We start from the raw sequence: 26,789 nt of genomic DNA on the forward strand, positions 1-26,789 counted from the left end.
CTTCAGTTGAAGTACACCACAGCCTCTGCAAATACTGCAGGAGAGCTACTGGAGCCCGTATGGATCCAAAATACACCCAGAAAACAGTTACGTTTGGTGGTGGAAAGATCATGGTCTGGGGTTACATTCAGTATGGGGGTGTGCGAAACATTTTCAAAATGGAAGTCAATATCAATAGCCTAAAATATCAAGAAGTATTAGCTACCTCTTACATTCCCAATCATAAAAGGGATCAAATTCTGCAGCAGGATGGTGCTCCATCTCATACATCCATGTCTACAACAAAGTTCCTCCTGGCAAAAAAGATCAAGGTGTTCAAGAACTGGGCAGCCCAGTCACCAGACATGAGCACCATTGAGCATGCTTGGGGTAGGATGAAAGAGGAAGCTTGGAAGACAAAACCAAAGAATCTAGATGAACTCTGGGAGGCATGTAAGACTGCATTCTTTGCTATTCCTCATGACTTCATCAATAAATTGTATGAATCATTGTTGAACCGCATGGATGCAGTCCTTCAAGCTCGTGGAAGTCACACAAAATATTAAATATGGCTCTAATAGCACCACGACTTCATTCACCAATGTTATGCAACATATCTTTGCTTTAGAAGTTAATTAATTTGTTTGAATTTCACATTACTTTCTGTGGGTGACAAATGTTTTGTCTTGCCAAAATCTGACCTTTCTGTGTTCATTAAAAGATCAATATTTCAGCTTTGCAGCAACTTTATTTTCATAACCTAAACCAAATTTGTGAGGGTTTCAGCTTTCAAAAGATTAATTTATAAAACCAGGTTATAAGCTTTTATGTACATAACATGGATAAGCAACAGAACTCTCTGTTGTAATACTGTCAGGGACTGTATTATATAGAGTCATTACAGAGTGATCTATTTCAAGTGTTTATTTCTATTACTGTTGATTATGGCTAATAATAATAATAATAATAATAAAAAAAATCTTTATTTCTATAGCGCCAACATATTCCACAGCGATTTACAATTCAGGAGGTTCATATACAAACAAATAACAGTTATAGAAAATACAATAATTGGAGTATGGAAAAAAGACAACCCTGCTCGTGAGCTTACAGTCTACAATGAGATGGGAGGGGGGGGGGCAAGGTAAAAGTGCTTATTTACAATGGCAGTCCAGCCATCTGAAGGAAATGGGGGATAATGGCTGCCTGGACCAGTTAGCCAGAACCTTGAGATGCATTTGGGTGCCATGGAGTTTGACGTGGGGTTATATTCTGAAAAGACGTGGAGGGACTATGTGAATATAATTCGGCTAGGGAGTGTGATAGGCCACCCTAAAAAGATGCGTTTTTAGGGAGCGTCTGAAGCTTACTAAGTTGTGATTCGTCCTAGCTTCTTAAGGTAGAGCATTGCAGAGGATTGGTCCAGCTCGGAAGAAGTCTTGGATCCGAGTGGGAAATTCGGATTAGTGAGGACGTTAGTCGAAAGTATTTTGCAGAGTGTAGAGAATGAGTGGGGTGATAGACAAAGAGGAGGGTGGAGATGTAGGGGGGGTGACGCACTGTGGAGAGCTTTGTGGGTGAGAACAAGCAGTTTGAATTGGATCCTGTGTTATATGGGCAGCCAGTGCAGTGACTGGCACAGAACGGAAGCATCTGAGTAGCGGTTAGCCAGATAGGTGACCCTGGCTTGTAATAAGTCATATATATACTGTATATTGGACCTTGTGAATGTATAATTAGTAGGCAGATAAGGACAGGTGGTGGTCTTATTATGAGCACACCTTTTGTAGAGTATATGTAACCTTGTGGGTTTATAAAGGGAACCTGTCAGGTGCAATATGCACACAGAACCACGAGCAGTTCTGGGTGCATATTGCTAATCCCTGCCTATCCGTCCCTGTATACACTACCATAGATAAAGAGATTTTTAGAAAAAGTATTTCTAAAGATCTTTTACCGTATGCTAATAAACGAGGGCACTAGTCCCCTGGGCGTTAGTTCCCCGGCCAGTCACCCCTCATTAGCATGTTAGTACGCCCCTGTGGGCATGCTAACATGCTAATGAATACGCAGCGTCACATGATGATCTCACTCACCTCTCCGCTGCTATCGCCGCTCGATACTGGATTTCGGCTCAGTGCGCATGACCCCGGAGTTTGGGTCATGCACACTATGAAGACGGGTGTATGTGTCCTGACTTCAAACTGAAGTTGTGCACATGACCCAAACTCTGGGGTCATGCGCACTGAGCCGAAATCCAGCGATGGCAGCGGAGAGGTGAGTGTGCTCATCCTGTGACACCACATATTCTTTAGCATGACAGCACGCCCACAGGGGCGTACTAACATGCTAATGAGGGGCGACTAATGCCCACGGGGACTAGTGCCCTCGCTCATTAGCATACGGTAAAAGATCTTTAGAAATACTTTTTCTAAAGATCTCTTTATCTATACTAGTGTATACAGGGACGGTTAGGCAGGGAATAGCAATATACACCCAGAACTGCTCGTGGTTCTGGGTGCATATTCCACCTGACAGGTTCCCTTTAACACCTTTAAGGCCGGGGTCACACTAGTGTATATTCTCTGATGTGAGAGAATCAGATGCGATATGCTAATGATTCTCAGCACAGACTCTGCTGCGAGCATGAGCTGAGTGTCAGTACTGTGCTCCGAGAATCAGAGCACAAGTGAGAAGGAGAGATTAATTTCTCCGTCTTCTCAAACTGCCTGTCTCAGCGTATATTGGACTGATTTTTTATTGAATTGTACTTTTCCGATTCTTATACAATGGAGATCAATGTTAGAGAACAATGTATAATCACTTGCTTTTTCAGAAATAATTTAATCTACATTGATCAACATTTGAAAGTTTTTTTGTAAGGGGTACACCATGCCACTAGAACAGTGTTTTACGTGGCGTCTTAATGAGCATTTGCACAAAGACTACTTATGTCTAGCAGAGATATGGAATTCGAATTCCTGGAGTTTCACACACAGGATCAGACACCCCTTCTGACCCAATCGGAGGCCTTCAAGTGTATGGTGAAGGGCCTACTAATTAAGCACAGAATGAGGCTTAAGCACGAGAGGGCCTCTTTAATCACCTCCTTGCTACAGCGCATCCGGACCCTTGAGGCGTCCCACAAAAAATCTTTATCAGCCTCAGTGTACGCAGACTTGGTGAGATCCCGGGAGGAACTTAGGGGGCTCTTAGACCAAAAATACTCTAACTAAAAAGTGTATTTAGAAAGATATCTTTACGAACATGCAGACAAATGTGGGAGGGCACTAGGTAGGTTCATACATCCTAGAAAGTCCACAAGTCATGTCCCGAAAATTAAAGACGGGGGGGGGGGACTGTTATGATCTGGTAACCATGGACGATCACAAAAAATCCCATTAATAGGGTAAAAACAAAAACCACAAGAGTAGTTGGAAACTGAGCTGACCGCAATCCCCTATCTATCAGACACCACTAGAAGTAGCAGTGGGATGTTCCTTACACACCTAAACACCTCATCACTCCCTGAGAAACTTGCTACACCTCAAAGATAGAAATGAGGAATTCTTACTTGTCTCAGAGCAGTCCCCAAAGAAATAGCAAGCCCCCAACATGCAACAACGGTGATGTAAGAAAACACAATACACAGATAGAAAATATAGATCTGCAAAGGTGAGACCCGACTTACTAGATAGAACAGGACAGGACATTTACTTGATTGCGTCCAGCAAAAAACACTGAAAAAATTCCAATCTACTGATGATAAAAAATACTGAGATTACACGGACTCTCCCCCAGGTACTCTTGCGCTTGACACTTTAAACAGAACTGCAGATGTAATGGTAAGAAACTAAATCACAGAACAAGTAATTTTCTAAAGTGCAAATAATCCAAAACTGACCAGGGAGCAAGCTCCCTTTCTTGCTGGAGGGACTGCCCTGCTCACAAAAGCAGAAAGACAGATCCTCAAATACAAGAAACCATACACATAACCAAATGGAATATGCAGAAACACTCTTGAAGTGCAAATCCAACAATTAACCATATAAATAGTAAACTTATCTGGAGTAGATTCAGGTACCAAATAAATGGGAAAATCAGAAGGGAAAACTCCCAGCCATCTTCAGAAGCAGGCAGGAACAATTATCACCGGCGACCACCAAGCACACAATGCTCTCCAAAATAAACTAGGCTGATCTGCAATAGGATTTCCTGGATTCCCAATTCATTCCACCACCTGTCTGAATCACAGATTCCAACTCAGCTTCATTACCATTCCTGGCCACCAGAGGGAGCTCCACACCAGTACCCACTCGGAGGACATTCACAACAGGGGACATATTACTCAGGACCCAGTTAAAATAGCAGAAGCATTTCGTGCCTTTTATGGGGACCTATACAACATAAAAGGACAGTTTGCCAACATGCCCCCAATAGCACTCACCCATAATATCGAGGACTATGTTCAGCGGACTGCTCTTCCTAGGGTGGCTAGAGAAGAGGTAGAATCATTGGAGTCAGAATTCTCTGAAGGGAAAATAACCTCAGTTATTGAGGACACACCGGTGGGCAAGAGTCCAGGAACTGACGGTTTGTAAAGTTTTTACGGAACAACTTGTTCCGTTCTTGACACGTGTCTTCAACTCTATATCCACTGGTGGGTCTTTTGTACCCCTGTCACTGGAAGCACAAATTTGTGTCATCCCGAAACCAGGGAAGGATCCGGTCACTGTCGCTAACTACTGCTCCAGATCTCTGATAAATATATATGTGAAAATCTTTTCGAAAGCTTAGCTAATAGACTGGCTCCCCTGCTCCCAAATATGACACTTACCGATAAAGTGGGTTTTGTAGTGGGTCGGAAGGCGAGGGACAACACGAACAAGACGTTTCTTCTGCTGGCTTGGGCGAGGGCAAAGGCGATCCCTATGTGCCTACATTCTATAGACACTGAGAAGGCCTTCAACCGAGTCAGCTGGAGTTTCATGTTGGCTTCGTTGCGACAGGTGGGTCTGGGAGATAGGTTTATTAGAGGAGTGGCGTCATTATATAATGCGGCGTCAGCTAGAATTAAGATCAATGGGTCCCTTTCTGCTCCTATCAACATAAAAAAATGGTGCCCGTCAGGGCTGTCCTTTATCCTCTCATCTATATTTGCTCATAATGGAGCATTTGGCTTTGGCAAATAGAAAGAATTATTGTCATAAAAATGGACATCCTCCCCTGTTTCTTATATATTTTTCAAACGATCCCTATAGCCCCACCAATTTTTTTCTTTTCCAGATTATAATCGGCTATTAATAAATTTGTGTGGGGTGGGAGGTACCTTGGGATAGGGATGAGGGTCTTAAGTAGATTCAAAGTGGGGGTGGTCAGGTTTGCCAGACTTCAAGAGACATCATAAAGCATCCCTGCTGATGTGATTATTGGACTGGCAGTTCCATAGGTCCAATAAATAGTGAGTGCACCTGGAACAGGACTGCTCTGACACGCCACTGCGGTTCCTCCTGTGGGTATCGCCGTCACAGAGAGGCTGGGTGGGTAGGGAAGCGAAATTCCTTAAATCAACATTGAGGTGCTGGAATCTCGAATGCTGGAGGGGATCTCTATCAGGGGGCCTCGGCCCACTTTCGTCGATTTTCTCCAACCCTGAGTTCCCCCCGGGCCTGGGAGTCAATTGCTTTTTGTGTTGGAGGAGGAGTGAAGACACAAGGTTTGCACAGATTTTACAAGGAATAGGACTGTCCCCTCTTTTATCCTCGGAGGTTGGGAGTCCTTCGGCTTGGTTGGAGTACGTCCAAATTAGATCCTTCCTGACGGAAGGTAGTAGACATAGGATTTTTTCCACCACGCCCACAACGTTTAAACGACTCTTTTTGGTGGAGGATCCTCCAAGGCATCGCTTTTCTCTGTTTAATTCTTTTTGACTTAAGAAATAGATAACTGGGGTCTTAAGTACATTTAGAAGTGAAATAAAGAGCTGGGGCTATCCATCTCTGAGGAGGACTGGCAAAAGGCCTTCATAATAACTCACAAATTCTCCATGCCGTGTGCTGCCCAGGAGAAAGACTTTAAGATTCTTACCCGATGGTACAAGTGCCCTGATACACTCCATGCAATATTCCCAGAGGTCTCTGATAGGTGTTGGAGTTGCAGGAGGGAGAGAGGAACAATGCTGCACATCTGGTGGGACTGCCCTTTAATCCAGCCATTCTGGAAGTCCTTATTTGTAGCTCACAATGTAATTAGTGGGGAAAATTTGATGGGCACTCCCCAGATGGCTTTACTTTCGATCCTACCAGTGTAAGGGGTGGGCAGACCCCTTACAAAGAGGTGTAGTGTTATAGTTAACATAGATGTTGTTTAATAAAAATGTTTTATTACATGCACTGTTTTTAGGGGTTCCCCTAGTGGCCGGGTGGGACGGCTGTCCCCATAGGAACAGGGTAGAGAGAAGGAGGAGCCGGCAGAGGAAAGGGGAGGGAAAAAGAGTTGTTTTAGAAAAAAAAGGTTAGAACCAGTTGTTGAGTCCGGGACGGGAGAGAAGAAGCAGAAGGGGCAGAGTGTGGGAGCTGGGTGAATAGGAAAGCCGGAGAAAAGAAGAGGAGAAGTAGCCTCAAGTGCGAGCAGTACTGGTGTGGGTCCAGTTTATGTTAGCCGGAGTGGGAGCCAGGTGAAGTGGATTAGCCGGGCACATCCCCACTGGAGGATACGTCAGGAACAGGTTTTCCCCCTAGCAAAAGTGTAAAGTCATCGGTTTGCCACTGTGATGAAGAAGGAGTGTTCAATAAAGAAGCCTGCTGGTTCAATTGATTCACGTCTACAGAGTCTTTGTATAACTGACGGCGACAGCTACACCACCGCACTCTGCCCCACCATGTTATCTCCTGTCCCTAAAGTGACGGCGGAGCCAGGGGTAAGCCTGAGCGAAACCGGGGCCACGACTACAATCCCCGAGGCACCCCTGGCACCCCGTTACATGTGGCGTAGTCGGCAGGATCCGGATTATATGCAAAGGGTCCCGATCCAAGAAGATGGAGACCAAGCGGTGCCTAAGGCGTTGGACCGGGCACAAGATGGCGGCAAGATGGCCGTCGTCTTTATGGACACAGTGAGCGCGCGAAGAAGTAGCGCCAAAAGAAGAGCCTGGGGCTGGCCGGTGAAGAAAAAGAAGTACGGAGTACTCCGCCTAAAGAGGGGAGGTGCTGGCCCCAGGATGCCGAGAAAAACATGTGAAGTAGGCGGTGTTGCAGCAAGAAAGAAGAGCCGCCTTGGCCGGGCTGACGTGATGTGTGAGACTGGGGGTGGAGTGTACTCAAGAGCGGGAAAAGAAGGCCCGCCTCCACTTTCTCCAGCGTCTCCACTTTTCCCGACGCCATTACGAGAAACGCCAACTCCGAACAAGATGGAGAACTCAGAAAGACAGCAAGCTGCGGTGGCTGCGTTGGTCGCGACTAGCCTGGGCAGAGGACACCCGAAGCAGACTGCGGCTGCGGAAGGACTCACCCCTAACTTACCGGCTGTGCCCGTAGGACCGGAGCGGCCCACGAAGGTTACCTGGGTTACTACCTGGGACGCCGCGACCGGAGAGACCACGACCGAGGTCCGAGCTACTTACACGGCACAGCTGCCGTCGGGAAACAGACTCCTGGGAACTCCCTACCGGTGCCCGGAGGTACCCCCGCCGGTCGCGGTGGGATCTTCAACCCACGCAACAGTTCCGGCCCCGGAAGAACCACACTCCCGGGAGCTAGAAAAGGACGAGTGGGGGTTCTTCTGGGATCCAGTGAAGCCGTCGTCCCAGACTCGGCGGAAGTCCCCATCACCTGAACCCGACCCGGTACAGGAGAGGTTGCTGGCCGAGACCGTGGCTCGCGAAATGATGGCCGGTCCCCGGAGTGATGAGTTCGAACGACAGTGTACCGTCGGCACCGTAGTAAAGTTCAACCAGAAAGAGGGCTATGGTTTCATCGAGGATGAAGAGACCGGTGACCATTACTTTTACAACCGGGTGAACCTGAACACTGAGGGCTTACCACAACGCCTTCATACCTTATACCCGGGAGAGAAGGTGAGGTTCCTGAGAGAGGTGGGATGCCGGGGCCTATTTGCGGTAGGAGTGACCCGGATGCCCACTACCCAAGAGGCTGCCCAGTGGCAGCAAGAAATCGAGTGGGAAGAGTGCCAGTACCGGCGACGTGCACAGCAAAGACCGGTACTGGCTGAGATTTCCCGCCCGAGAAGCACACTGGCAGTAGCACCGGAAGTCATGACCGGACCGAGCGCTGACCCAGAGAAGGGGACCCCGGCGGTGCTGGTAATTCAACAGAGCCTGGTTACTCACCCGGTGATCATCATGGGCAGCCCCCAGCCGTCCCGTTCGGTGACCCCATCACCCCCGTCGGGGGTTGAGGAGACAAGACCGGAGACCGAGCCACCGGAGCCAACCGTCAACTATGAACCCTTCCGGAGGCTGCGCCGCTTGCCAGGTCAGTCCCTGTCTGATTACGTGAGGGCTCAGCGGGCTGAATGGCAATGTGCTTATCACCCCGAGTGAACTGTCATGACCGGAAGATAATTGACCTGTTTGTATTGATTACCGGTATTGTTGAAGAGCCAGAAAAGTTTTATCGTTTTCAACCTGTTCAAGCTACGGAGCCCGGGAGGAGCCTGACGCTGGACTGAGCCAGGGGTTCCCTCCGTGTGGTTAAAGGAAACTTTGCTATTTTGTGTTCCTGCCGTCTAAGACCGGGAGTGCTGCAAAAGCCTCCGGGCAGAAGACCTGCAAAGACCGGGAGTGCTTACTGAAGGCCTCCGGGCACGTTACCTACTAAGACCGGGAGCTCCCAGGAGGGACTCTGGGCGCCGGACTTGTGCGCCCCTTGCGTGTGCCCTGATGTGGACATGTTTGTAGTTTTATAAAGAAAGATGATCTTGCTGCTAACCTGTTTTGTTATGTTTATGCCTTGCCGGGAGGCTTAGGCTTAAAGAGGGGAGGTATGTAAGGGGTGGGCAGACCCCTTACAAAGAGGTGTAGTGTTATTGTTAACATAGATGTTGTTTAATAAAAATGTTTTATTACATGCACTGTTTTTAGGGGTTCCCCTAGTGGCCGGGTGGGACGGCTGTCCCCATAGGAACAGGGTAGAGAGAAGGAGGAGCCGGCAGAGGAAAGGGGAGGGAAAAAGAGTTGTTTTAGAAAAAAAAAGGTTAGAACCAGTTGTTGAGTCCGGGACGGGAGAGAAGAAGCAGAAGGGGCAGAGTGTGGGAGCTGGGTGAATAGGAAAGCCGGAGAAAAGAAGAAGAGAAGTAGCCTCAAGTGCGAGCAGTACTGGTGTGGGTCCAGTTTATGTTAGCCAGAGTGGGAGCCAGGTGAAGTGGATTAGCCGGGCACATCCCCACTGGAGGATACGTCAGGAACAGGTTTTCCCCCTAGCAAAAATGTAAAGTCATCGGTTTGCCACTGTGATGAAGGAGTGTTCAATAAAGAAGCCTGCTGGTTCAATTGATTCACGTCTACAGAGTCTTTGTATAACTGACGGCGACAGCTACACCACCGCACTCTGCCCCACCATGTTACCTCCTGTCCCTAAAGTGACGGCGGAGCCAGGGGTAAGCCTGAGCGAAACCGGGGCCACGACTACAATCCCCGAGGCACCCCTGGCACCCCGTTACACCAGGATCACTGAAATCACAAAGAATGGGCCTGTTGAAATATTGTCTCACGGCAGCCCGTATAGTGATCCCGAGATATTGGACTCCCGGGGTACCATCCATGGGGGAATGGTTTACGGAAATGGCCAACATCCACAGAAAGGAGACACTTATGGCGGAATCTAATGACTCAGTAAAAAAGGTTTTAAATATCTGGACCCCTTGGATTCTATTTCTCAACTCCCTGGCATTTCAGACCATCCTTGGATTTTCATAACTGGACTATATTGCACAAATTGTCTACAGCTTGCTCTCTCTTGAGCTTCAAACAATGGAGATACCGTCCCCCCACCTGCACCCCCACCCTCCTTCCCCTAGCATTTCTCTTTTTCTTCTGTTCTTGCTTTCACTTTCCTTATCTAGATTATACCCCCCTATAGTCGGTCTTGCCTTTCTTGAAGTCCAACGTTTCAACTGATGGCAATTTTTTATGGTTGAGGTTACTGTACCATGCTCTTTGATAGCTCAGATGTTGTATACAATGTGTGATATTGCAGCCATGAGGTGGTTTCCTCAGCTATATAATGCAGTACCTGTATATTTTTCATTATTTTGTGAAACGTTAACTTCAACCTTAATAAAAAAGAGATTCCACTGTGTTTTACAAAAGATCCAAAGTTTATCAGCATAAAACCTTTATTTTGCCCAAAACGTGATGATCATAATTAGAGGACAGCAATGACTGTAGCACAAAGAAAGATTATAACTACATTTTCTGAAGGTAACAACAGTTACCAATCAGTAGGAAGTGTACAGGCCTTTACTTTTAATGACTTTAGCACATCTGCGGCCACAGGACATCACTAGTCTCTCACTGCTATGGTGTGATTTTGGTCAACTCTTCTTCCAGTCTCTTCCATTGCTCTTTGACTGTTGTGGATTTCTTGGCCATAAGTTTGTCACCAAGGATTTTCTAGAGGTTTTTTTTTATTGGGTTTAGATAAGGACTCTGGGCTGGCCATTTCATTGTTTCAATGCTTCCTGTTTCAAGGAACTGCTTTACTCATTTTGCTTTGTGACAGGGGGCATTGTCCTGCATGAAAATTGCTGCCTGATAGAGTGATTAACGCAATATTATTCTCACTATCTAACATGAAATCAGAATAAACCTTTTTCATTCTAGGTCAATTAGGATTACCAAAATTATTTATATTTGCCAGATGCCAGAAAAATGAGACTATCATGGGGTATGATATGGTAATTAGAAGCAGAGACACCTAGACTGGCCCTCAGACTGGGTACCCTAAACTGTCTCTTATTCCAGAGGTATGCCAGATGGCAGCAACGTCTGGACTGCTAGCGTAGTCCTGACTCATGAATTACCCTGGTCTAACACACCCGGGGAAGGTTGGGACAGGATTAATGAATCTCACAAATACCAACAGACAGAGGAAAACCAAGACTCAAACTCACTGCAAGCACACACAGGGGAAAAGACAATATATGCTCAGGGAGAAATAAAGTACAGGGACGAAATAAGCAAACAACAAGGATATTTCCACTGCACACCAAATTGCATATAACAGTTTACCAATATCTGGCAAGACCGGTATCGCTGGAGCAAAGCTAGAGCTATAATCAGCATGAAGGACCAGGAGTTCCGCCATCTTTTAAAGGATAGAGGCAGCTGTGATAGGTCTTCAGCAACCTGTGACTCCCAACAGCAATTCACAAGCCAGCAGGAACTAACTCCTGCTAGACCGATCACCAGTGAGCACAAAACCAGTTAACACCTGGCTCTAACACAGTAACTCAACAGCACCAGGTATCATGTCAGACTCTGCAGTGTGAACAGTCTGAGGATGCCAAGACACCTGATGAGATTAGAGCAGAACACCGCATGACAGAGAGAGAGAGAATGTTTTTATTCAAAGTCAAAAGTTTACATTAGTATTTGGTACCATTGCCCTTAAATTGGAAGACCTGGGTCAAACATTTTTTATATCCTTCCACAAGCTTCTCACAATAGTTGGTAGGAATTTGGGCCCATTCCTTCTGACAGAACTGGTGTAACTGAGCCATGTTTGTAGGTCTTGCTCTCACCTGCGTTTTCAGCTTTGCCCATAAATTTTCAATAGGATTCAGATCAAGGCTTTGTGATGGCCAAAACATTGATTTTGTTATCCATAAGCCACTTTGTAACCAGTTTAGCAGTGTGCTTCGGGTCATTGTCCATATGGAAGAAACATTTCTGCTCAAACCTGAAGTTCATGGCTGATGTCTTGAGATATTGCCACATAATCTTCTTTCCTCATGATGCCACCTATTTTGTGAAGTGCACCAGTCCCTCCTGCAGCAAAACGACCCCACAACATGATGCCTCCTCCCCCGTGTTTTTCAGTTGGGATGGTGTTCTTATGCTTCTCCCTTTCTCCTTAAATCTAACATTGGTCATTATGGACAAACAGTTCAATTTTAGTTCCCCTGTAATTACTTAGTGGTCTCGCTGTTGCACATCTGTGAACAAAGTGGGTTCCAGATTAGAAAATATGCTGGTCTGACAGAGGTTAATTGAATGTGATCCAGGCACTAACCTGGTCTATCTGGTGTTGTCACAATAGAAAATGTTTGAGAAGCCCAGATTTACACAATCAATCTCATCTCGCCTTTCATTGGGGGCATTGAAACCACGTGTTACAGTTAGATACTGTATGAGAATACACTTTAAGTTAGATATGCGGAAACACTTGTCAAGTATGGCTAGTCCGTTACTTTACCGTTGAACACCTATATGCTGAGAACTTTAACATTGATTACATTTTCTTGATGTTTATATTTTATCTTGCTTCAGCAATGAAAGTGAAGATGCTGTGGGGAGCGTTAAGTGTTCTGCGTGTCATGTGGTGCCTCGCTCCACAGAATGGCTATCTGCATCCTGATGAATTCTTCCAGTCTCCTGAAGTAATGGCAGGTATGTATTGCCTGCAAACTTTATGATTGCTTTCCAGCTCTCTAATGACAAAGAAGAATGCAACAAAAGTTGATTTGGTTTGGTTAACATTTTTTCACTCCAACACAACAAGTTGATTAAGTCATTGCCAAATCAATAAAGAGCAAATTCTGTTAAAAAAAATTATTGATATCATATTGAAAACCTCCACTGTAAATTTTTGCCCAATACCCATACAATCCAATCACAAGTTGGATCTTGATATAATTGCATCTTGTATGCGTCCAACCTTAAGAGTCCATACAGTTTTAGTAAATGTATATTTTTTCTAGGTGACATATTGGATCTGGAAATCAATCGTCCTTGGGAATTTCAATCTGTCTCTCCCTGTAGGACAGTGCTCGTACCTCTTCTTACATCTGGCACAGCCTTCTGGATTATGAAACTATTACGAAGATTCGGGTTTGAGATGGCTTTGAATAGCAGCTACTTTCTTCTGGTCCTTCCTCGTCTCATCATAACAATCCTTTCCTTCCTATTGGACTATACAGTACATCAGGTAGCATTTTCCTTGGGCTCCAACCCATGGAAGGCATTGGCACTCTTGGGAATGTCTCCAGTGATGCTGGTTTTCTACACTAGAACAATCAGCAATGCTGTCGAGGGTGTGCTGTTTGCTCTTCTCTTGCTACTTATATTACCTGGTAAAAGAAGCTCTGTATCAAAATCTGGTAGAGCAAAATCTTATCACTTTATTGGCATGGTCTTGACAGTTGGCTTTTTTAACAGACCCACTTTTCTCTGTTTTGCTTTTGTGCCATTGCTATACTGGGCTGGCCAAAATAGCAGTCAGAAGTCCTATTTTTCACATACATCCATTATTCTTGCTATATTGAAGACTGTGCCAAGTGCAGTCCTCTTCTCAGTATTATTTATAGCTGCTGACACTATATACTATAAAGGACATTGGCCACTTTCGATGAATGGCAAGGAAGGCATCATTGAGCAGCTAACAAAAAACACTATTCTAACACCTATTAATTTCCTGAAATACAACATCAACCCTGAAAATCTTGCCAGGCATGGGGTTCACCCACGGATAACTCACATGGCAGTGAATGGTTTTATGCTTTTTGGATTGCTTCATCTGTCCGCTGTTTGCGCTGGTATGCATATATTAAAAAACAAGATATGGAGTAACTCCGATAAAAGTCCCCATGAGAGGCCTTCTCCCCAGCAGACCAGCTTACTGCTAATGTTTTACTTTGTACCGCTCATATTTTTGTCATTTTTCAGCCACCAGGAGCCTCGCTTCCTAATCCCTCTGTTACTGCCATTGGTATTATTAGTTGCCAATTATAATAGCACAATGAAAACAAAATGTGTTATCTTCTTGTTTAATATCACTGGAGCCTTTTTCTTTGGCTGTTTCCATCAAGCTGGAATAATTCCCGGCTTGTCTCACATCCAGCAAATTGTGCAGTCTAATTCCGCCTCTGGCAACATGTCATACCGCTACACTGTCCTCTTCACACACACATACATGCCCCCTCTGTACTTGCTGAACCTAAAGAAAGGACAGACAGGGGTGAACATTATTGATCTTGCCGGCTGTACTGAAGATCTCATGTGCCAAACATTTAGAGACTTACAAGGACAAGTTTCACTCAGAAATGTTCAAGAGCTGGGTAAGGCAAAGCATCATTTGGTAGTCGTGTTCCCCGGCACTATTAAATCAGTTGTGGAAGGTTGCAGATTAGCCTTTAAATATGAAGCCTTGTTCACACCACATCTCACTATGGAGGATCCACCCAAAATGTCGCATTTGTTCACAGGCTTAAAGAGTCACTTATCGCTGCATGTAATTGAGGTCGATGTGGAAAACACAAGGCGGTAGCATTGAGCAGGTTGTGCCCTTATCCTCAAGGCAATTTTATAGAGACCATCCAATCCTTTGCAACAATTATTTTAAATGAAAAATTAGAAACATCTTTTTTTGGCAGAGGTCAGTATTTGGTAATCAAATGACTGTACTGTTCTATTAAAAGGTATTTCCAGGCTTATGACACAGATAATTAACCATCAATCCAAAAAAAGAGAATTTTGTTACTTACCGTAAATTCTTTTTCTTATAGTTCCGTATTGGGAGACCCAGACCATGGGTGTTTAGCTTCTGCCTCCGGAGGACACACAAAGTACTACACTTAAAAGTGTAGCTCCTCCCTCTGAGCTTATACACCCCCTGGTAGCCAGTCCTAGCCAGTTTAGTGCAAAAGCTGAAGGAGAATAGCCACCTACAAGTAGAACCGAGTAAGAACCGGAACAACCGGAGACTCTGTCCACGACAACAGTCGGTGATAACACACGGAACAAGAAAATTGCCAACAGGCAACAGGGAGGGTGCTGGGTCTCCCAATACGGAACTATAAGAAAAAGAATTTACGGTAAGTAACAAAATTCTCTTTTTCTTTATCGTTCCTTTGGGAGACCCAGACCATGGGACGTTCCAAAGCTGTCCCTGGGTGGGAATAAACAGAAAAAACTAAGAAGTAGGCGGAGCCTAACTTCACAAGTGGGCGACAGCCGCCTGAAGGATGCGTCTGCCCAAGCTCGCATCTGCCGAAGCATGAGCATGCACTTGGTAGTGCTTCGAAAAGGTATGCAGGCTAGTCCAAGTGGCAGCCTGACAGACTTGTTGAGCCGTAGCCTGGTGCCTAAAAGCCCAAGAGGCACCGACAGCTCTGGTCGAGTGTGCTTTGATCCCCGGCGGGGGAGGCACCTGAGTACTCTGGTAGGCGTCCGAAATGGTCGATCTAATCCAACGGGCTAAGGTCGGCTTAGAAGCAGAGAGACCCTTGCGCCGCCCTGTGGTTAGCACAAAAAGAGAGGTGCACCGCCTAAGCGCAGTGGTGCGAGCCACATAAATCCGGAGAGCACGCACCAGATCTAGAGTATGCAGCGCTTTCTCAAAGCGATGAACAGGGGCCGGACAGAAGGAAGGCAAGGAAATATCCTGGTTAAGGTGGAAGGGAGAGACCACCTTAGGAAGAAAGTCCGGGGTCGGACGGAGAACTACCTTGTCTTGGTGAAAAACCAAAAAAGGTGACTCCGAGGAGAGCGCAGCCAAATCAGAGACTCTCCTGAGAGAAGTTATGGCAACTAGAAAGGCCACCTTTTGAGAAAGACGATACAAAGAAACCTCCCTAAGAGGCTCAAAGGGGGGTTTCTGCAATACCGTGAGGACCAAGTTAAGGTCCCAGGGATCCAAGGGCCGCCGATAAGGTGAGACGCACCTTGCATGAAGGTGCGGATCTGAGCCAGCCGGGCGAGACGCCGCTGGAACAGCACTGATAGAGCTGAGACTTGTCCCTTGAGAGAGTTGAGGGACAGTCCTAGCTGCAGACCGGACTGTAAAAAAGACAGAAGGGTCGGCAACGAAAATGGCCAAGGAGAATGGCCGGAAGAGCGACACCAGGACAGGAAAATTTTCCAAGTCCTGTGATAGATCTTGACGGAGGAAGACTTACGGGCCCGAGTCATAGTGGAGATGACTTCAGGAGGAATACCAGAAGCCGTCGAAATCCAGGACTCAAGAGCCACGCCGTCAATTTGAGTGCCGCAGAATTCGGGTGGAAAAACGGCATCTCCATGGACAGTTGGAGCAGGTCCGGATACCAAGCTCGCCTGGGCCAGTCCGGTGCAATGAGGATGACTCGACGGCCCTCCATTCTGATCTTGCGCAGGACTCTGGGCAAGAGAGCTAGAGGGGGAAACACGTAGGACAGACGAAACTGGGACCAGTCTTGAACCAGAGCGTCCGCGGCGAAGGTCTGAGGATCGTGGGAGCGAGCCACGTAAACCGGAACCTTGTTGTTGTGACGGGATGCCATTAGGTCCATGTCCGGAGTGCCCCACTTGCGGCAGATTGACTGAAACACTGCCCGGGTGCAGAGACCACTCGCCACCGTCCACGGATTGACGGCTGAGATAATCTGCCTCCCAGTTTTCTACGCCAGGGATGTGGACTGCGGATATGGTGGACTTGGAGTCCTCCGCCCATTGAAGAATGCGTTGGACCTCCAACATTGCCAGGCGGCTGCGTGTCCCGCCTTGGTGATTGATGTAGGCAACCGCTGTCGCGTTGTCTGACTGGACTCGAATGTGCCTGCCCGCCAACAGGTGGTGAAAGGCTAGGAGAGCTAGAAGCACAGCTCTGGTTTCCAGCACATTGATTGAAAGGGCTGACTTGGACAGAGTCCAAGTGCCCTGAGCTCTGTGGTGGAGATGTACCGCTCCCCAGCCGGATAGGCTGGCATCCGTGGTGAGAATCACCCAGGACGGAGGATGTGACACTGCGATTGGCACATGTAGATAGGCATCTCTGATGTCGATGGACGCCAGGAACTCCCCTTGGGTCATAGAGGCAATGACTGATCGCAGAGACTCCATGCGAAAATGCCGCACCTGGACATGCTTGTTGAGAAGCTTGAGATCCAGGATGGGCCGGAAGGTACCGTCCTTTTTTGGAACTAGGAAGAGATTTGAGTAAAAACCTCTGAACCCTTCATGAGCGGGAACTGGGACAATCACTCCGTTTGCCTGCAAGGACGCCACGGCCTGCGAGAAGGCGGCGGCCTTGGAGCAGGGGGGAGTTGAGAGAAAAAATCCGTTTGGAGGGCTGGAAGAGAATTCTATCCTGTAGCCGTGAGATATGATGTCTGTCACCCACTGATCGGAGAACTGCTTTAACCAAGCGGCGCCAAAATGGGAGAGCCTGCCACCGACTAAGGACGTGGCTGGAGCGGGCTGAGAGTCATGAGGAAGCTGCCTTAGTGGCAGAACCTCCTGCGGTCTTCTGCGGACGCGCTTTTGGGCGCCAGTTGGATTTCTGATCCTTGGCTGAGTTAGCGGACGAGGCGGAAGGCTTAGAGGATGACCAGTTGGAGGAACGAAAGGAACGAAACCTCGATTGATTCCTACCCTGGGCGGGTTTCCTGGTCTTAGTTTGTGGCATGGAAGTACTCTTCCCGCCAGCAGCTTCTTTAATGATTTCATCCAGCTGTTCACCAAACAGCCGTGAACCAGCAAAAGGGAGCCCAGCAAGAAACTTCTTGGACAAAGCATCTGCCTTTCACTCTCGAAGCCACAAAATCCTGCGGATAACAAGAGAATTAGCTGAAGCCACCGCAGTGCGGTGAGCAGCCTCTAGCATGGCAGACATGGCATAAGATGAAAAGGCTGAAGCCTGAGCAGTTAAGGTAACCATCTCAGGTATAGATTCCTTGGTGAGGGAATGCATCTCCTCTAGAGAAGCAGAGATGGCTTTGAGAGCCCACACTGCTGCAAAAGTCGGGGAAAACGCGGCCCCCACAGCTTCGTACACAGATTTGGCCAGAAGGTCAATCTGACGGTCAGTGGAATCCTTAAGTGAGGTGCCGTCAGTCACCGACACAACGGTCCGGGCTGATAGCCTAGACACCGGAGGGTCTACCTTTGGGGAGTGAGACCACTCCTTGACCACCTCAGGTGGAAATGGAAACCGGTCATCAGAACCACGCTTTTGTCAGGGCAGGCCCTGGGTTTGGTCACAGCGGTCTGAAAACTAGAGTGGTTAAAGAACACACTCTTCACTCTCTTAGGCGAGGTAAACTGATGTTTTTCTGCCAAAGAGAGTTGCTCCTCTGATACTGGCGGATTGAGATCCAGCACAGAATTAATAGAAGCAATCAAATCACTAAGATCTGAGTCACCCTCAGAGAAATCGATGGGATACATAGCCTCCGAGCCCCCAGTGAGAGCATCCTCCTCATCTTGAGAGTCAACTCTTGAGACAGAGCCGTGGGATGGGGAGGGGGAGGAAACTCTGCGCCTTCTCTTAGAAGGACGGGGTCTGGGATCAGATGATGAATCCTCCGTGAGCTCTGATGGACGGAGGTCAGAGGATAGGAGTCCTCTGTCAAGAGTATTAGAGGCACCCTGAGAGGGGGGCTGATGCACATTCATCAAAGTCCTGGACAAAAGTCCCATGGACTCAGCAAATGACTGGGATATGGACCTAGAAAAGGACTCTACCCAGGCCGGGGGTTCAATCACAGGTGCAGCAGCAGCCTGAGAGACCACTGGGGGTGAGACTCCAGGCTGTGGCACCGCCAAGTTAGAGCAACCATCACAGTGTGGATAAATGCTCGGCTCAGGCAGCAGGAGCTTACATGCAGAGCATGCAGAATAAAGCTTTGGAGCCTTGCTCCTTGTGTGAGACATGCTGCTGGAGTGGGGGCTTTGCAGAGAATGAACCCCAGGGAGAATATACAGAGGTCCACAACCGGAGACCGGCTGTGGCTTACCAGACCGCTGAGCGCGGTGTTGTGTGCCCTCCAGATCCCGAAGCCCGGTCCCCCAGAGCGCAGCACCTCAGCAGAGATGCAGAATGCAGGATGTCCCAGAGCAGAGTGAACTCTGCCTGAGAAATGGAGGGGGCGGGACTAGGGGCGTTCCTATAAAAGAGCGGGAACTGGAGGGCTATAGAGACCTGCCGGGAAGGAGGGACGCCCCAGCAGTGGGGAGTGTCCCTCCCCTGTGTAGAACGGCCGCCGGGAGGAGCCGAACCTGTCCCTCTGCATGAGTGACATGCGAGGGCAGGAAAACGAAACTAGGCCTCCGGCGAAGCCGGGGCCTAAATTTAAGCGGCGAGGCTGACAAGCAGGCACCATCGGCGCGGTTCTCAGGCAAAATCTGGAGAACCCGCCGGAAAAGTTAAAAACAATCACATACAGCATACTCTCCCCTTACAATAAAGAACCGGTACCCCCAACATAAACGTCTCAGGTACTTAGCTGCTGAGACGCAGGGCTATGTCCCTGGGGATGAGTGCTCCAGTCCAACAGAATCCTCAAGGGGCTCTGGATGGAGACCGGACTCCTGCCAGGCATGGAGACCGTGCTGGCTCCCACTTCAAGCCAGAGCCCAGAAGGGATGGTGAAGGAGCGCGGCATGTAAGGCTTCAGCCTTGTAAATCAACCTTAACAACACCGCCGACACAGTGGGGTGAGAAGGGACATGCCGGGACTCCAGACATGGACCCGCTTTTCTTCAAACTCTTTCCAAAAGTCAAACAATCAGATGAGAATGCATGTGTGGATGTATGACCTCCTGAACACAAAGCGATAAACTGGCTAGGACTGGCTACCAGGGGGTGTATAAGCTCAGAGGGAGGAGCTACACTTTTAAGTGTAGTACTTTGTGTGTCCTCCGGAGGCAGAAGCTAAACACCCATGGTCTGGGTCTCCCAAAGGAACGATAAAGAAATACCATTATATATAACCTAAGGAGCACATGTCTGCATGGACCCATAGGATATGTACACAAACTCCAGATAACCTATCCCTGAGGTAGGTTATCAATATCCAAATTATAAGGGTCGAAAACCTAGCACACCTATCGACCAGCTACTTGCTGCTATTGAGGCAACTAAATGTGGACAGTGCACACCGCCAGAACTGCACAGCTCTGTTTATTGGGTGATGCCTGCACTCAAATACTGCAGCTCAATTGCCCTTTTCGCCTGAATAGGAGCTGAATTTCAGCAATAATGGACACATATTACAAAGAGAACTAAGCAGCTCTGTTCTGTCTCTGTACACTGTATACATCTGTCCACATATAGAGCTGCAACAGCTGATCGGTGTGGGTGTCGACTCTCCGACAATCTAATATTGATTACTTATCCTAATGATTCCTATATATAGGGCATTAATCAATATTTTAAGCCTGATCATTTAATCCAATTCCATAAAATAATTGGATACAAATGTGAACAGTGTAACATAGACATATCTATCACCAATAAAGAAAATCTCTGTTACACCTTTACCAGGACCTGACACCATGGGTGGCACAGGTGATGGTGGAAACGTCATGACTAATATTACTGGAAAGTGCAAGTACTGTCCAGCAAGGAATACTGGTATGGCTGGGACCTGTGGTGTTGCCCAGTCATGCAGAATGGGTATGTGTTGATCAACAGCTTAGTAGCTGTAATCGGCCACCTGCTGAAGCCAACGGGCAAGTACCACAACCTGCTAAAACATGTAGTGTATTTCTGAGAATTTCTAGTTATTGCTTGGCTGTGTCTTTGTTCATTTGTGCTATTTCTGATGCACTTACCCTTTTACGTGCCTGGCTTGTGTCCTGACTACATTTGTTCTGTAATCAATTCTGACTTGGACCTCAGGTATACTGACTTTGATTTCACTGACCACTTGGTATCTGACCCAAGTTGTATACTTGACTGCAAATTTGTCCCTACTGATGTGGACCCTGTTTTGCTTGAAAATACCTGGTTGAGGCTGGTTCCTCCATCAGGCAGCTACCTCGTGGAAGGAACACTGAGGACCCATAGTAAGTCCATATCCCTGTATAGAGGTAAAAGATGAAGTCCAGGGTTCATCTGGGACCTGCAAGATGGAGCAGCTAGTGATATGAAGATGCCTTTTTTAGCAGATGGCCTTTGACAAACTAAACACTCTGCTACTGTACTTAAAATCAACATACATAGTATATCCAAAAGTAAGTACACCCCTCACATTTTTTTAAAAAAATATTTTATTATATATCTTCATGGGACAACACTGAAGATATGACACTTTGACCCAATGTAAAGTAGTCAGTGTACAGCTTATATAAGTGTAAATGTGTGCTCTATAAATAACTCAACACACAGCCATTAATACCTAAACTGCCGGCAGCAAAAGTGAGTACACCCATAAGTGAACATGAACACATTGTGCCGAAAGTGTCAACATCTTGTGTGGCCACCATTATTTTAAAGCAATGCCTTTACTCTCTTTGGCATGGAGCTTCACAGAAGCCACTGGAATTCTCTTCCACTTCTCCATGATGACATTACGCAGATGGTGGATGTTAGAGATCTTGCGCTCCTCCACCTTCTGTTTGAGGATGCACCACAGATGATCAAAAGGGTTAAGATCTGGAGTGGTTGTCTTGAAGATGTGTTTGGTGTTGTTATCATGAAATACTGCCGTTTCCAAAGAGAGGGGATTATGCTCTGCTCCAGTATGTCACAGTAGATGGTGGCATTCATGGTTCCCTCAATGAACTGTAGCTCCCCACAGCCGTCAGCACTCATGCATCTCCAAACCATGACCCATGACACTCCCACCACGCTTAACTGTAGGCAAGACACACTTCTCTTTGTACTCCTCAGCTGGTTGTTGTCATACATGCTTGACACCATCTGAACCAAATAAGTTTATCTTGGTCTCATCAGACCATAGGACATGTTTCCATTAATCCATGTCCTTAGTCTGCTTGTCTTCAACAACTGTTTGTAGGCTTAGGCTTTTTTTGTGTATCATCTTTAGAAGAAGCTTCCTTCTGGGATGACAGCCATGTAGACCAATTTGATGCTGTCTGAAACGTATGGTCTAAGTGCTGACAAGCTGGCCCACTTCCCCTTAATCTCTGCAACAATACTGGCAGCACTTCTATTTTGAAAAGACAACCTCTGGATATGACGTTGAGCATGTGCACTTAACTTCTTTACTCGACCACGGTGAGGCCTGTTCTGAGTGGAACCTGTCTTGTTAAACCATTGTATCTTCTTGGCCATTGTGCTGCAGTTCAGTTTCAGAGTATTGGCAATTTTCTTATAACCTATGCTATCTTTATGTAGAGCAACAATTCTTCTTTTCAGATATTCAAAGAATTCTTGCCATGAGGAACCATGTTGAAGGTCTAGTGACCAGTATGAGAGAGTGTGTGAGCGATAACACCAAATTTACCACACTTGCTCCCCACTCACATCTGAGAGCTGGTAACACCAATAAGTCACAGGTAAAATGGCTAATTGGGCATAATTTGACCATTTTTTACTAAGGGATATACTCACTTTTGTTGCCACTGGTCTATATATTAATGGCTGACCGTTGAGTTATTTAAAAGCAGACCACTTCTGTATAAAGTTGCTTAAACATGATGATGATGATAACCTGCAAATATATAGTAGAGGCAACAACAGAAGAGCATTAGAAAAGAGAATGGGAATTGCAACTGAAAATATATATATAATTGAATAATAAGCATGCCACATGTGTCCAAAACTGTAGATAAAAGGTTTGGGAGCTCTATTTTAAATGGGGCCATACACATTACATTATTTTGGTTGTATGTGTGTTGTGGAGTTAAGCGGGCTTTACAGGCTACGATATATCTAACGAGATGTCGGTGGGGTCATGTCGTAAGTGACGCACATCCGGCATCGTTAGTGATATCGTAGCGTGTGACCGCTATGAACGAGCAGAAATACTCACCTTCTTGTTCATCTCTGACACGTCGCTCATTTTCTAAAAATTGCACATCCTGTTGTTCATCGTACCCAGGGCAGCACACATCGCTCCGTGTGACACCTCAGGAATGATGAACTGCAGCTTGCCTGCGTCCCGCCGGCAATGCTGAAGGAAAGAGGTGGACGGGATGTTTACGTCTCCACCCCTCCGCTTCTATTGGCCAGCTGCTGTGTGACGTCGCTGTGACGCCGAACGTCCTTCCCCCTTCAGGAAGTGGATGTTCGCCGCCCACAGCGAGGTCGTTTGGAAGGTAAGTACGTGTGACGGGGAATACATTTAATGTGCAGATTCTCCAAGAAAAGAGGCTCTGGCCCAGCAACTGTCACTAATCTTTACAACAGAGAGATGACCATCACACCAGATTTCTCTCCTGACTTATGTCCTATCTGCTCACACTTATCATTGATGGACTTGATAAAAAACAGACGTGTTTTAATAGCAAACTTGAGGTACATTAAAAGTGTAAAAAATTATTTTGCAATAAACAAGTACAATGCATTTCGGCTGGAATAGCCTTCATCAGGTACATGCAGATATCACTAGCTCTTAACATGATGTGATATACAGTATGTTGTGAACTGTATTTGTGGGCTACAATACAAACATTGTGAGCCTGTATGAATGGACACAGACACAATGTAAAAAATATTTTTTCAAAACAAACTATTTCAAGACATATTACAACCAAACATAAAGGGAATTTCGACATAATAAAAGTAGTAACGGTGGAACAGATTCCAAGTGATTCAATAAATAGAAGAAAGTTATTGAATATAAAGGAATCTTATTGGATATTTAAATTGCAGTTCCTCTACCCTGATGGACTTAATCAGCACCACCTACTAGGAAGAATTTCAGTATCTGATACGCTCCATATCAGATGCTGTAAGGGGAGCTTACCGAGCTGCTGCAGCCGGTCACTGAGCCTGGTGGTCCTGTGGCTAGTGAGCACGGAGACATCATCACAGACATTCAAGTGGGACACAGCAGGTATTCTTGATTTTAGTTTATTTTTATCACTTTAAGCTTGCACTTTTTTCTTTTGCCTCATATTTTTTACTTTTATTACATTAAGGGTTGGGGTTATTGCCTAGTGTGTGTGATTGGTGTTGATGGGCTGAATAGATCTCACCAATGACCAGGGCTCATTCAGACGTCTGTTTTTAGCACACAAGTGCTATCCGTGGTTTTCATGGATAGCACTCGAACCTACGATAACTTATGGGGACATTCACATGTCCGTGAATTTTCCAGGACCAAGAGGTCCATGGAAAATTGAGGAGACATGTCCGATTTTGATCTGACGGTTGGATCAAAATCATCAATACAAGTCTATGGCTCAGAGTTTGAGCCGAGTGTCATTAACATACAATTCTCCGACATCGGATGTTATACGTCACCATGACCCTGACCTCAGCCTGTGTATGTTACGTTACAAGACCACAACTGAACTAATAAATGCAAAGAACACAATGTGCCATATGAAAAGCTATATCATAAAAATAAATATTAAAATGACTAAAAGAAACTCATGGAAAATGGCACTAAGGCCAAAATATAATAATTTTGCTATATATGTTGCAATAAATCACTTAACTATATAGATAATTCTTGCAAAAATTACAGTATATCAGCAGGTTTTTTTTTTGTTTTTTTTTAAACAAAGAATAGTATGATATTACTGATGATAACAGTCAACCATGTCAAGTTTTAAATAGCAGTGTGTGAAAACTATAGAAACTAGGGGCGGAACGATTGTGGTCACAGCGATCCAAACTGTGACCGAGCCTGGGGGAGCAGGGGGCCCGCTGACACCAACTTCAGCTGGATGTGCGATTGAGGGAGCACATCCAGCTAAAATGCATTGCGGTGCAGAGACCTGTCGGGTACCTGTAGTGCGATACATGCTGCCGGCCAAACAGAAGCCGGCAGCTTTCATCTACATCCTAGTGGCTGAGGGCGGCACATGACAATGACGTCATGCATTGCCATAACATCGACACCGATGACAGCTGCTGGCCACTGCGCGCTGGCTACACAGGAGAACGTTGCGCAATGTGGGCGTTGGGGAAAGTGAGTACAACGTGGGGTTTTTTAGACAGAACGGAGAACTATTTACCAGGATTGAGACATATATACCAGGAGGACTTAAGAATGGGGACAGTTGATACCAGGAGGGGGACAGTTGATACCAGGAGGGGGACAGTTGATATCAGGAGGGGAACAGTAGATACCAGGAGGGGGACAGTATATCAGCAGGTGCCCAGTATGTGGACATATATACTAGGATGGTGGACATATATACCAGTATGGGGGACAAATATACCAAGATGGGGACCAATATACCAGGATGGGGACAAATATACCAGGATGCTGGACATTTTTACCAGAATGGGGTTATATATAGCAGGATGTGGCCTAGAATGGGGAATATATATACCAGGATGGGGAACTACAGACTGGTAGAACATATTTAACATTTTGCTGCACACATTGTATTTCCTAAGGAAACTGAGGTCTTTTAATGTGTGCAGCAAAATGTTAGAAATGTTCTACCAGTCTGTAGTGGCAAGTGCCATCTTTTTTGCACTCAGATGCTGGGGTAGTAGTGTGCGGGTCTCTGATGCTAATAAGCTGAATAAGATTATCAAGAAGGCAAGCTCTGCTGTTGGCTGCAATCTGGACTCTTTTGAGGAGGTAGTGGAGAGAAGAACTCTGAAAAAGTGTATGGCGATTATGAATAATAATGCACATCCATTATATGAGCTATGCATGAGACAGAAGAGTACCTTCAGTAACCGGCTAATCCTTCTGAGGTGTAAGAAGGAAAAATATAGGAAATCATTTGTGCCAACTGCTATGAGAAACAACAATTGATACAAATGATTTGGTATAGTACAAAAAAAAATAATGTGGACTTCTGTTTTTTTCATGTGAATTGTATTATTGACTTTAAACAAATCGTATCCCAATATTGGAATATATTGGGGAATGTTATGGTCATTGCAATAAATTCTAATAAATCTTGCAAGAAATCTGTCACTTCTGCCTGGATTCTTTTTCTATATGCAATCTCTGATACTTAAGGCGTTGTCACACGCGACGATATATCGTGCGATCGCACCCGCCGCCGTTGCTTGTGCGTCACAGGCAATTCGTTAACCCCCGTCACACGTACTTACCTCCCTAACGACGTCGCTGTGGGCGGCGAACATCCTCTTCCTGAAGGGGGTTGGACGTTCGGTGTCACAGCGACGTCACACAGCGGCTGCCCAATAGAAGCGGAGGAGCGGAGATGAGCGTGACGTAACATCCCGCCCACCTCCTTCCTTCCGCATTGCCGGCGGGACGCAGGTAAGCTGTTGTTCGTCGTTCCCGGGGTGTCTGTACACTTGCAGATTTCTCTGTGCATGCGTAGGGAGCAGTAAGGAGAATGTGTCATCAAAAAATCGAAAAGAAAAAAAAAATTGCAAAAGGTTTTGTGTTGTATAGTGATGAGTGAGTGTACTAAAAACTGCTTGGTACTTGATCGAGTATCCTTGTGCTAGGGGGCCATGCTTGAGTCCCTGGTTTTACAGCTGTTTTTCAGCCACTAAACATGCATGGATTGCTTGACTATCACAGCAATGATGTAGACATGTTGACTACTGGCATTACTGTGATTGACTAGCCACATCACGTCATCGGGTCTGTTTAATGACCCGGTGACGCCATGCTCGGCGTACTGTACCCTGGAAATAGTGTAGGGGGAGCTTCTGCTGGAGAAGGGATAGTGTATTAGAGTGGTTCAAGCCTTACAGTCCTTGCTGCTACAACGGAAAAAAAATATTATTTTCTAA

The 26,789-nt window shown here is 46.3% G+C and overlaps 1 protein-coding gene across 1 annotated transcript in view; it reads left to right on the forward strand.

The window, feature by feature from the left end:
- Window positions 1-25,992, forward strand: part of PIGZ (phosphatidylinositol glycan anchor biosynthesis class Z) — a 33,185-nt gene extending 7,193 nt beyond the window's left edge. The window contains exons 3-4 of the mRNA XM_075340553.1: window positions 12,488-12,607; window positions 12,919-25,992. Coding sequence (XP_075196668.1) covers window positions 12,488-12,607; window positions 12,919-14,483 — 1,685 coding nt within the window. The 3' untranslated portion in view covers window positions 14,484-25,992. The remainder of the gene's footprint in view (window positions 1-12,487; window positions 12,608-12,918) is intronic.
- The last annotated feature ends 797 nt before the right edge of the window (window positions 25,993-26,789 follow it).

Source organism: Anomaloglossus baeobatrachus, chromosome 3 (genome assembly GCF_048569485.1).
Source record: "Anomaloglossus baeobatrachus isolate aAnoBae1 chromosome 3, aAnoBae1.hap1, whole genome shotgun sequence".
Taxonomy (NCBI): Eukaryota; Metazoa; Chordata; class Amphibia; order Anura; family Aromobatidae; genus Anomaloglossus; species Anomaloglossus baeobatrachus.